This window comes from Benincasa hispida, chromosome 10 (genome assembly GCF_027475165.1).
Source record: "Benincasa hispida cultivar pf3 chromosome 10, pf3_genome.v1.1, whole genome shotgun sequence".
NCBI classification, from domain to species: domain Eukaryota; kingdom Viridiplantae; phylum Streptophyta; class Magnoliopsida; order Cucurbitales; family Cucurbitaceae; genus Benincasa; species Benincasa hispida.
This window is the reverse complement of record NC_143487.1, coordinates 62499307-62511918: the sequence shown is the minus strand read 5'-3', so window position 1 is coordinate 62511918 and position 12612 is coordinate 62499307. Positions and strand designations below refer to the sequence as shown.

General features: G+C 39.4%; 1 protein-coding gene across 2 annotated transcripts; it reads left to right on the top strand.

The window, feature by feature from the left end:
• Positions 1 to 607: 607 nt before the first annotated feature.
• Positions 608 to 11497, top strand: LOC120088487 (uncharacterized). Of its 2 annotated transcripts, none has more exons than XM_039045827.2 (3): positions 608 to 1426; positions 2124 to 3603; positions 10073 to 11497. In XM_039045827.2, exons 1-3 carry the CDS (start codon positions 1072 to 1074, stop codon positions 11172 to 11174), a joined length of 2937 nt encoding a protein of 978 aa, XP_038901755.2. In that variant the 5' UTR covers positions 608 to 1071; the 3' UTR covers positions 11175 to 11497. The 2 variants fall into 2 exon arrangements, with proteins under 2 accessions (XP_038901755.2, XP_038901756.2); XM_039045828.2 differs by having other exon boundaries at positions 642 to 1426; positions 2314 to 3603.
• The last annotated feature ends 1115 nt before the right edge of the window (positions 11498 to 12612 follow it).

Genomic DNA, 12612 nt, shown 5'->3' with positions numbered 1-12612 from the left:
CACCTTTACTTAGGCTCTAGTTTTGGCACTACGCGTAGAACTATGGCGCTGTACTGCGCTGCCCAAGGACATTTTTGTAATTTTCCATCTTTTGTTTGTTAATGCTTCTGGAGCTCCGTTGTGGTTGTTTTGATCTGGTTTCAACTCCACTGGTCAATTCTACCCTCTAGATGCTCAATACCTACAAAATCGTAGAATAAACACGTAAAATCGTAAAACGAGCCCGAATTAAGTGAAATATGAAAGCACCTTTCGGTGGCTATAATGTATCCAGAGGGGACAAGCTAGAGAATATTTGTTTCACCGATATTTGATATAAAGAAATACAATACACGCTGAAAAAAAAAAAATTTGAGTTACCTTATTTAGCAAAATACCTATGCCCATACCTCAATCTTATTGTTTATTTATTTATTTATCAGAATTTACTCGATTTTGTTTTTAATTCTCCCATCACCACACACCAAACTAAAGTAAGACCCTAGTTTGAACCCAGGTATCTGTCAAAAATTGAGGTGAGGAGTTAGTCCTATTGGACATTTTTTGGTTCAAACGAACCGAACCGGTTTTAAGTATGTAGGGTTTTTCTTTTGGCCCAAAAATATGTAGGGTTTAAGTCCTTTCCCTCCAGTTCCTTGAGCCCTTTTTCGTCGTCTCCTGGTGCCGCCCTCGCCGTTCGCGGCCGTTCTCCTCCAACCCAAAGTCGTTCGCCGCCGATCTCTGCCATATGTTCCTGCTTCATTCTGTTCTATACTTAATTTTACTTCCATTTGCTATGCTCTGTATGTTCACCTGCAACGCTATCTGCATTCATTCTTGAGAATTAGAAACGTTGATGATTCCAAGCAATTTGATCATTGTTTGAAAATGTTGATGCACTGACTACTGCTTGACTTGTACGTTACTGTAAGGTTTAAATTTTATAATTTTTCTTCAAGTTAGAGATTGCTCAAAATCTGCTACAAGGAGTTGAGGACCTTTGGCTCTTAAACCTCTATTAAGCATTACCCATCTCTCTGAAACCCTAATTCTTAAACCCACTATTGTTTTCGTATTCTCAATCCGCCTATCATGAGGCTCTTATCCTCACTTTCCTCTCTCTGTTCTTCTTCTTCTTCCTCCTCCTCTATTTCTTTTCCAACACGCGCTCTACTTCTTCACTTTTCTCAATTATCAACTTATTCGAGGTGCCACGACGAGGAGTCTCGAAATGTGAGAGTTTCGGTATGGTGGGACTTCGAGAATTGCAACATTCCTGCTGGTATCAACGTCTTTAAGGTCGCTCATTTAATCACTGCGGCTGTAAGGGCCAATGGCATCAAAGGTCCTGTTCAGATTACTGCTTTTGGTGACGTTTTACAGCTCTCCAGGGCGAACCAGGAGGCTCTCTCTTCTACTGGAATTAGCCTGACCCACATTCCTCATGGTTAGTTGTGGCTTTCTCTGTTCAAATTTATCACTTTCTGTTTACTGAGTAAAAATAGTGCTTTTGGGTTTTTTGTGTTCATATATTTTAAAACCAATTTCAATTGATCGATTGTTTGGAGTGGAAACTGGTCCATATCTCTATGATAGTATCTTATTGGAAGTTTTATATTTTGCTTAAGCGTGGGAGAGGTTTCCTAATCTTCTCATATTCTTTTGTATGATTGAGATGCTGTAACTTAATTTATTCTTAATTGTATAATTGTAGATAACGATACTATTTAGTTCTTGATTAATGTCTGCTCAATTTGGTGCTGCAAAGCTATATAAGGATGCTGAGTTGGCAATACGAGTTGGATTGGTAGTATGTATGAAGTTAAATATGTTGCCTATCTAAGCATATATACTCGAATAACTTACACTTGAGTGCTTAACATTATGGTTACATGGATTGCTCTAAATAATGAGGTTATCTGGGATGGATAAAAATGCTTATGTGGAATCTTCAGAGAATTGTAAATCAACCAATCAAGAAATAGTTAGATTGATTGGGGTAACCGATGAGTGGCTGTGGCAAAGTGTTTTTTCAGATTTGTTCTAGTGATTAATGTAATGGAACTTACATATAGATTTGTAATTTATTTGTTCTTGGTAAACTTTTCAGAAAAACTTCACCTTGTAATATTTTTCTAATGTAGGTGGTAAAAACAGTGCTGATAGGTCTCTTCTTGTAGATCTTATGTACTGGGTTTCTCAAAACCCTCCACCAGCACATCTTTTTCTAATTTCTGGTGACAGGGACTTTGCCAGCATTTTGCATCGTTTAAGAATGAATAATTACAATGTGTTGCTAGCAAGCCCTGAAAGTGCTCCTGGTGTTTTATGCAGTGCTGCAAGCATCATGTGGCATTGGCATGCTTTGATTAGAGGGGAAAATCTAGTTGGAAGGCATTTTAATCAACCACCGGATGCTCCCTACAGTTCTTGGTACGGCCATTATAAGGTTTCTCTTGAAAACCCATTTCCAGATAATGAGCAACCATCTTCTTTACGAACTGAGGAGGTTTTTGAGCCCAGTGCAGATCCTAAGCCTCGTCCCATTCCAAATACAGTCATTAGGCAAATACATAACATTTTGAAATTGTATCCCAAAGGACTCCTCATTACAGAACTCCGCTCAGAGTTGGGAAAGAGTCCTATATCTATGGATAGGGACTTTTATGGTTACAAAAAGTTTTCTCGCTTTCTTTTGTCAATGCCACACATTTTAAAGCTTCAAACAAATGATGATGGCCAATTTATTGCCTGTATGGTCACTCCAAAGCGGCCCAAAGAACCATTAGGGTCCAGTAGAGGTACATCTGTTAATGGCACTGAAAAGCAGGACCCTAATCTGATAGCGAAGTTAAATAATAATGTTTCCTCAACAGAATCGACGTGTGTACCAGTCCTTCCATCCAATGCCCAAGACAAACCATTGAAGGTGAAACCATCTTCCAAATTTGGTAAGCCTATTAGTCTAGCCATGGAAGGGGAATCATCAAGATGCCCGGTTTCGGAGCCACATGTTATAGAAGATTCAAAGCAAACCAGTAAATTTGAAGGAAACAGTAATATGACTCTTTCAATTGAACGGCATTCTAAGGCCAAGACAAGTTTTTTGAGTAGAATATGGAGAAGGCTTTTAGGCAATAATGACACTAATTCTAAAAATGGAAGTCATTGTATTTCTGAAAAATGTTCTACATCAAATGATACTTCGAAGCAGAAAAGTTGTAGTGGCCTTGTTGCAACTTATTCTAGGGACAGCCCTGGGGAGGCAAAAACTGATGGAAGAACTGCTATGCCAATGAGTGAAGATGCTAATTCAGTGCATCAAGTTTCAAATTCACCTGATCTCGAGTCTGCTAAGCTTCAGAAAACAGTCATAGTTGCTAATGCACACGATGATAAATCTAGTTCTAATCTAGGACTATTTGGTAGCATTAGAAATTGGCTCAAGTTTTGGGGAAAGAAAACTGAGAACGATGAAACCAGTGAGCATTGTTGTGAACAAAACCAGTTAAAGAATCAATCTGGGAAACATCATCTTTTTTCCAGCAATTCTTTTTGGCAAGACATGAAATCCTTTATGGAAACACCTAAAGGAGTTGAGATTATTTCGCGTTCAAAAACCAGGTTTGATATTCTTTCTTTTTATATATCCATATATTCTTTACATCGTCAGTAATGAACTGTTGGGTGCCATGCCCATTTTGGCTTGTTTGGTTTTTTCCCCTAATGGCCAGTTATTTTAACTTCTCCAAATTTAGCATTATATAATTTAGGTTGAAATCTCATTTGGTCCCTGAACTTATAAAACACTAGAGTCACGTGGAAAACCTTAGACCAAGGAGAAAAAACTACGATAAGAGTTTTTTATTAATTTCTGATACACAGTACATAATACATGGACAAGTATAAATAACCAAAGGGATGAAATCCTAGACTGTAGACACCACGTAAAAAGACTAAAATGCCCTTAGGGCTAAACAACATTTTCAACAGTCCCCCTCAAGTTGGGCCGTAGGTATCAATGAGACCCAACTTGCTAACACAGGTGTCAAATGTCTGTCTCGATAACCCTTTGGTGAGGACATCCGCAATCTGTTGACTGGACGGAACATAAGGAATGCAGATACTACCGTTATCTAGTTTCTCTTTGATGAAGTGTTGGTCGATCTCAACATGTTTGGTTCTGTCATGTTGAACATGATTGTTAGCAATATTAATGACAACCTTATTATCACAATAAAGTCTCATCGGGTCATGACTCTCCTGATGGAGATCTACTAGAATCTTTTTCAACCAAAGTTCTTCACAAATACCAAGGCTCATAGCTCTATACTCTGCTTCGGCACTGCTTCTAGCCACGACACCTTGCTTCTTACTCTGCCAGGTAACTAAATTTTCCCACACAAAAGTACAATATCCAGAGGTAGACTTCCTTTTAGTAATAGAACCAGCCTAGTCTGAATCTGTGTAAGCCTCAATGCATCTTTTGTCATGTTTTCTAAATACCAAGCCTTTTCCAGGCGTAGACTTCAGATATCTCAGAATCCGCATAACTGCCTCCATATGTGTTTTATAAGGAGCCTGCATAAACTGACTGATCAAACTAATTGCATACGATATATCAGGTCTGGTATGCGAAAGATAGATCAGTTTCCCCATAAGCCGTTGATATCTTTCCTTGTTAATCAGAACATCATCTACTGATTCTACCAGATTGCTATTGACTTCTACCGGCGTATTTGCAGGTTTGCACCCTGTCATTTCAGTTTCTCTCAACAAGTCTAGTGTATATTTTCTCTGAGACATTGAGATCCTTTCCTTTGATCTTGCTACCTCCATGTCTAGGAAATATCTCAAGTCACCAAGATATTTAATCTCGAACTCATCTGCCATCCTTTGTTTCAACCTGCCAATCTTAGCTGAATCATCCCCTAACAGGATAATATCATCAACATTGACTATTAGAACAACTATTTTCCTTGATGTTGACCTTTTAATGAACAAGGTATGATTAGAATGCCCTTGAACAAACCCTAGGGACTTGATAAAAGTAGTGAACCTATCAAACCAAGCTCTAGGAGACTGCTTCAGGCCATATAGAGACTTCTTTAACTTGCAAACCTGATTGCCAAACCTTTCTTCAAAACCCGGAGGTGAGTTCATATAGACCTCTTCTTCCAACTCACCATTCAGAAACGCATTTTTCACATCCAACCAGTGTAAGGGTCAGTCTTGATTAACGACGATGGAGAGAAGAACACGAATAATGTTAAGTTTTGCCATAGGTGAGAAGGTTTCTGAGTAATCTACCCCATATGTCTGAGTGAATGCTTTTGCAACTAACCTGGCCTTACATCTAGCGAGAGTCTCATCAGACTTGTATTTTACAGTGAACACCCACTTTCATCCTACTGTTCCGTGACCTTTTAGAAGAACTACCAGATCCCACGTTCTGTTTGTCTCAAGGACCCGCATCTCCTCCATAATTGTGGCTCGCCATTCAGGAACTTCTAGAGCTTTGTGCACATTGCCTGGAATCATCACGGTGTCCAGACTGGTAGTGAAAGCTTTAAATCTCGTAGACAAGTTATTGTAGGACAAGAAGCTTTTCATAGAGTGCTTGGTGCACGACCTCGTACCTTTCGTAGGGCAATCGGTAAATCCAAGGTAGCATCAATCTCACTGGTCTTGTCTACCTGTTCATCTGTACCCACTGGTTGTACATTTTCAGTTCCCTGTGTATCTCCTGGCAATTCACCACTACCATCGATCCTGACTTCGTCAGAGGTCACGACATCACCTTCAATACATTCATTATCATCAGAAATAGAGGTACCTTGAGTCGGTTCTGGTTCTGACTCTCGAACACCATCCGACAGAGCAACAGGGGGAACTATTTCGGGAATTATTTCCTCTCGGAGATTCTTCCTGTAGTAGATTATCCATGATACTTGTTTTGTAGGGAGGACAGGATCATTTGTTTCAGGAATAGGCTCTGGAAACAGATCTAAAGGAACATAGTAGGTAGATGCGTTAGCCTCTTCATTTGTGGTCTTGCCTTGAAGAGGACTAACGGGAAAAAAAAGGTTTTTCCTTTTGAAAGGTGACATCCATAGTGACAAAATACTTTCGAGAGGAAGGCTGAAAACACTTGTATCCCCCTTGATGGAGTGATACCCAACAAACACACATTTTTGGGCCCGAGGAGCAAATTTGCTCCGGTTAGGACCGTGATTATGAATAAAAACAGTATAGCCAAACACCCGAAGAGGAACATCTGGGAAAAGACGAATGGACGAACGAATGGACGAAAATGACTCTTTAAAACATTCTAAAGGGGTTTGGAATTTGAGCACACGGGAGGACATCCGATTGACGAGATGAGCTGCAGTAAGTACAGCATCTCCCCATAGATACGAGGGTAGGAAAACAGGTATCATGAGAGATCGGGCTACTTCAACAAGGTGGCGGTTTTTTCGCTCAGCCACCCCATTTTGCTGAGGGGTATAGGCACAAGAATTCTGGTGGATAATACCTTTAGATATTAAAAACTCACGGAGGGACGGATTAATAAATTCTCGTCCATTGTCACTCCGAAGAATGACAATTTTGGTATTGAATTGAGTTTAGATGGTAGTATAGAACTGTTGGAATACCGGCGCCACTTCAGATTTGTCTGTAAGAAGAAACACCCATGTAAGACGGGTGTGATCATCTATGAAGGTGACAAACCACCATTTTCCCGACACAGTTGTGACATTAGACGGACCCCAAACGTCACTATGTATCAAATGGAAGGGTCGGGAAGGTTTATAGGGTTGTGAAGTAAAGGAGGATTTGTACTGTTTTGCACGAATACAAACATCACAAGATAAAAGACGACACATTCACACTACGAAATAAGTGGGGAAACAGATATTTCATATAATGAAAGTTTGGATGTCCAAGCCGAAAGTGCCATAATAAAAAATCAGTTTTAGAAATAAGACAATAAACTAGTCCTAGACAAACTCCTAGAAGAAGCATCATCGAAGAGGAAATAGAGTCCCATGTTGTGTCGGGTAGTGCCAATCGTCTTCCTTGAGCTCAGGTCTTGAAATAAAATAACATCTAGTGAGAAAACAACTTTGCAGTTCAAATATTTGGTTATTTTACTAACCGATAGCAAATTATAAGATATCTTTGGCACATGTAAAGCATTCTGTAAAATCAATCCCTGAATCGAAGATAAGTGACCCTTTCCAGCAACGGGGGCAAAAGACCCATCTGCAATTCATATTCTCTCATTTACAACGCTTGGATAGTAGGAGAGGAATTGATCAGATGATCCAATTAAGTGGTTAGTTGCTCCGGAGTCAAGGATCCAGGATTCATCCCCCTCAACAAAGAAACTAAAGGATTGGGGAGTGATTGTACAATATTGCTGATTCCAACCATACCTGGATCCACCTGGCTGATCACCTGGGGAGCACCATCAACTGTTTCACCAACGAAGGCTCGATTGGATTTAGATTTATCGTTTGGAGAGCGCCGCTTGCCATTTGGTGGTCAACCATGTAATTTTCAGCATTGGTCTTTTGTATGCCATGGATTTTTACAATGTTCACAAATTGGAGGGGTCTTTCCATTTTGTTTGTCATTCTCTAATCCAGATGGCTTGACTCAAAATGCAGCAGAGTCTAAGGCGGTGGTTGCTGTACCATTCATAGCGCTGGTTCGATCCTCTTCTAATATGACTTCTGAGCAAACTTCCATCAGGGACGACATTGCTCTTTGTCCCAAATTTCGGCTCCGAACACCATCAAATTTCGAGTTTAAGCCAGCCAAAAAAGCATATACGTGGTGTCAACCTTCTCAATCTTTGAATACTGAACCTCGTCGACTGGGCAATTCCAAATTATTTCCCGACACAGATCCTTGCCACAATAATGATAATTTATTGAAATAGGATGTTACATCAAGAGTCCCCTGCTTGCACTCATGCACATGTTTCCTCAATGTATAAAGTCGTGAAGCATTCAACCTCTTCGAATATAGTTTCTGGACAACTTCCCAAATATCCCGAGTTGATGCTGAGTAAAGGAGTGGCTTCCTGATCTGGGGTTCCATACTGTTTATTAAAATCGAGCGGAGGGGAGAATCCTCCCTCTTCCATATACGTTCTTGAGGATTCCCAGGGTTCGGTTTGGGTATCTCCCCGGTTAGATATCCGACCACACATGGGTTACTGGGCATGCCAGTTTAATATAGCCCATTTGATATCTTCGTATCCGAGAATGCGTCCCTTGAGGGCAATTCTCACAGATTGCGACCAAGAAAAATAGTTATGGCCATTAAGTTTTTCGTCGATAGATATTCCTACAGAATTACCCACAGAACCAGACATAATGTTTGCAAAAGGTAAAGTAGGGTAAGTAGTTACTGGAGTTTCTAAATATAACAGAAATCCCAAATATGTATCTGGATGAAAGTCAGTCGATGGATTGGCCGTGGATCTAACGGTTGTCCCAAGTGCAGAAACCTGCTGCTGCAAATTTGTCAGTTGCTGCTTTGTAGATTGTTTTTGCCCATAAACCCTTGAAAAGTTGGTTTCTGCTGGCGTGGGAAAAGTGGCTTGATGAGCCGGTTGAAGAGGAAAAAACGTGGGGAAAGAAGGCTTGCTTGACTGGGTTCGGCTGGATCGAGTTTGGCTGGTTCGGGTGGATCGGGTGGTTCGAAGGACCGGGCAGAGAGGAAGAGAAAACTTGACCTGGAAGGCTAACAGCGTCTAGAAAAAAACGTCTGCGATGAAGGACCGGGCAAAGTCGACGGTTGCGATGGAGGGCCTCCGACGGCCGCTTGAGTGATCGACGGTTGGAGGAATTGCTTAGCGCTCCATTGTACGGCCGCCCCACTGTATGGTTGTGCGATTGTCGGGTCGACGAACAACTGCTGTCCTGTGTGCTGGATCTGAATTGGTCCAAGTAACGAGCGTAAATATTGGTCGACAGTAGCCCTAATTTCAGCACTTTGGGAATTTTCCATTGGAGTTTCATCCCCTGCTAGGGTTGACGACTGAATCTCTTCTATTCCAGCTACAGTCTCATCACCATGCTCTGATACCATATTGAAAAGTAAGAGTAGAAGAGAAAAACATCAGAGTTACGTGGAAAACCCTAGACCAAGGAGAAAAAACCATGATAAGAGTTTTTTTTATTAATTTCTAATACCCAGTACACAATACAGGGACATGTATAAATAACCAAAGGGATGAAACCCTAGACTGTGGACACCACGTAAAAAGACTAAAATGTCCTTAGGGCTAAACAACATTTTCAACAATTTCAAATGAGGATAAAGTGCAGAACTAATTTGGAATGCAGATGAGGGGTGGGAATGAAGATGATGATGAAACTGTCGGAGACCGCCTATTTGAAACCCCAAATTGGTGAAATCAATGGGAAACGAAACTAATTTTCGAATCTCAGAGCCGATAAGGAATCAGAATGGATTAGAAAACAGGGAATTGAAAAAGTAAGAAGGGGGAGAAGGAAAGAAAATTTAGAGAAAGGTGGGAGGGAGATGAATGTGGAGAAAAAATAGGACCCATTAAATTGATGATGTTAATGAAATTGAAGAGAAGAGATTCGGGCGTCAGGATTAAATGGGTCAAAATGTGATGCAAGCTCAGGAAATGCAGGTAAGAGAGGAGTAGAGAGGTGTTCTTTCATAGACGATTATACCAGAATATCAAAACATGGGCAATGGCCTACGGCGTCTTTATCATCAATTGTCTAATGGAAAAAGATTATTTTGCCCAAACTCATCTGCCTAGATGGCTACATTAGTCAACTCTCATATATTACCATGCCACTGCTTTTTAATTCACTAACAGAAATTTTTACAGCAAGGGCTAAAATAGTCCTTTTTTTAAAGTTAAAAGGGACTAAAATGGGCATTTCAAAAGTTTAAGGACTAAAATAGAATAAAGTTGAAAGTTTAAGGACCAAATGAGATTTAAATCTATAGTTTAATTGTTTTATACCTTTGAATGATATCATAGGAGTTACAATGTGTACTTACCTTTTTTTTTTTTTGCTCTGACTTGCTTCAGGTCGGAGATAGCTCAAAATCTGCTAGTGGGAGGACCTCCCGTTCTTAAATCTTTAAGCACTAGTGATCTCTTCGACTTCTTGGAATTGTTAATATCAGATAAGAAATGGGTGGAGGAATTCCCATCTGAAACAAATCCTTTTAAGCTCACTCTCTCTATTGCTAGGAAAAGGTCTAGCACAGAACCTTTGCATCGTGCAAGTGGATTGACATCAATCTTTATGAACAAAGAGTCACAGTGCAGCTTCCAGGGATCTCGAGGACATGATTCAGATTCAGATAAGAAAAATGAAAATATTCCTCAAGCTACAACTATGACTAAAAACAAGGTTGCAGAGAGGACGAGATGCGAGATATTAGGCGACTGTCAAAAGCTTGTGGATGAGATCTTGAGGGATCACCCAGAAGGATATAATATTGGGGCCTTCAGAAGACTGTTTTTTGAGAAGTATGGGTATCATCTTAATTTGCAAAAGCTTGGTTACCCTAAGTTGGCATCCTTGCTACAAATAATACCTGGAGTGACAATAGCGTCCACCTTTATAATTCCTACCAGTAAAGCCCCAAAAGTTTCCAAGCTGGAAACAACTCTTCTCAGTGATTATGAGAAAAACACATCTGGTACCGTAGCAAACTCCGATGATGAATCTAACCTGCCTAGAAAGGATGATGATTTTGAATCCACGTGGGAAGAATTAGGTCCAGCATGCACAGATTGTAGCAGTGAAAACAAAGCGGAATCCGCATTGAATAGTGAAACAACAGATGCAATAGAGAAACAACCAAAATTTTGTTATGAACCTGTCCTTTCGGAGGATGAATCAACTGTAACTGATGAAGAGTCTTGTCCTGCTACAGAAGTGCCAGCGAAACAACAAGCTAATGAGGAAGAAAGTTCATTAATACAGATCCTTGATTCATGGTATAGCAGCAAAGAAAACGGTAAGAATGACAAGGCAGAAAATAGCTACGAGACGATTGATTGTTCTGAAAATAGTTCAAAGCTTTCTAGTTTAGTTCCCAGAAGTGAAGTAAATACAGGAAGCTTTGCTAGAAAGCAAAGACGTCAAAAGAGCTATTCTTTTGTATCAGACACTAATTAAAATGACAAGAAAAAGCTGTTCGATGGGATTTTGGGTACCGTGAAGAAATTGAGCAAGTCCACAGATACATAACTGAATCTAGCATGATGGAAAATATAGTTCAGAACAATTTTTTTGGATCAAGTATTCATAATACCGCATCGGTTTTTTTTTTTTTTCCCTTCCCGTGGGAAAATTATTATTTGTTATTTCAGTTATACTAGACAAAGATAATCCTCAGTTTAGAAAGGGTTGTTGGCCCTGTAAAGTGGATGGTGGTATATTACACTATCACCCTCTGACCTTCCATTACAAGCAATTTTGATGTTTATTACCTTAGTTTACCTTGTTTACTTTTCTTTTTGGTAGACTGGTAATGAATATATGGTAATGGAAATTTTGGTGTGTTGAGGATTTTATTTTCCATTTGTAAATTGGTTTAGACCATTGTTTTGTAAATAGTAGGCAACTTCTCCTTTGTTTATACATTATTGTGCCATTAGTATATAAATTGTTTTCATTTTTACATTAATCAAGTGAATTATAAAACATTTTCAGTTTTAGTCCTCTTAAAGCTTTTGGACGTGTTTATATATATATATATTGATCATTTGAAGCTTAGGGTTTAGTATCGGCCTTGATTTGATTTGAGTTGCTTGTTAGTTTGCATGGCGATTCAATGATGAATCAAGCTTTAGCTCTTCATATTGACCGAGTTGTCCACTTGGACATAAAGTTAGCCAAAGTGTCTAGTGATATGGCAATCTAATTCAAAATAATAGAAAATTAGTACAAGGTTGTGCTAGAGTGTGTGTTGGCACACAACTGGAGGAGCATGTGTTGGCACACGACTGGACGAACGCATGAGACATGCGATGGGCACATGGGTAATTTTGTGGCTGCATGACCTAGAAACATAACTCAAGAAAATTCTAACTGTTGAACGCATAAGAAGGTATGCGTTAAGTTTGAAAGAGATTCGATAAGTTAAACTTCAGGTTATTTAGGTAGTTAGTCTCACATAAGGATTAAAGGCAATGGCTAAACATGGTTATCATTTCCACAGGATTAATGCCAATAGGAAAGGCTTATCAACCCTAGGAGGAACGTCCAAGGCTGTGAGTGACAAAACTAAATATTTTCTAATGTTTTAGTAGCACATGTTTTACTTTAATATTCAAGCTCATGCTTGCTTATGTTTAGAGAATTTTTTAAATAATTTTCAAACAAACTAGATTTTATGAAGCCTACTAACGCATTCTAGTTTGAAGAAGTTTATAAAGCATGATTTAGGTATTTCTATACTTAATTACAAGAAGCATGCGTTGAAAGTTTTATGCTTTATAGTAAAGATGTTTAAGCATATGATTTATGTTGCTTATACTTCCAAAGTATGTAAATTCAAGTATGAGTTTTATGATGATTACTAGAACCTGATACTGAAGGACATTGTGAAGGT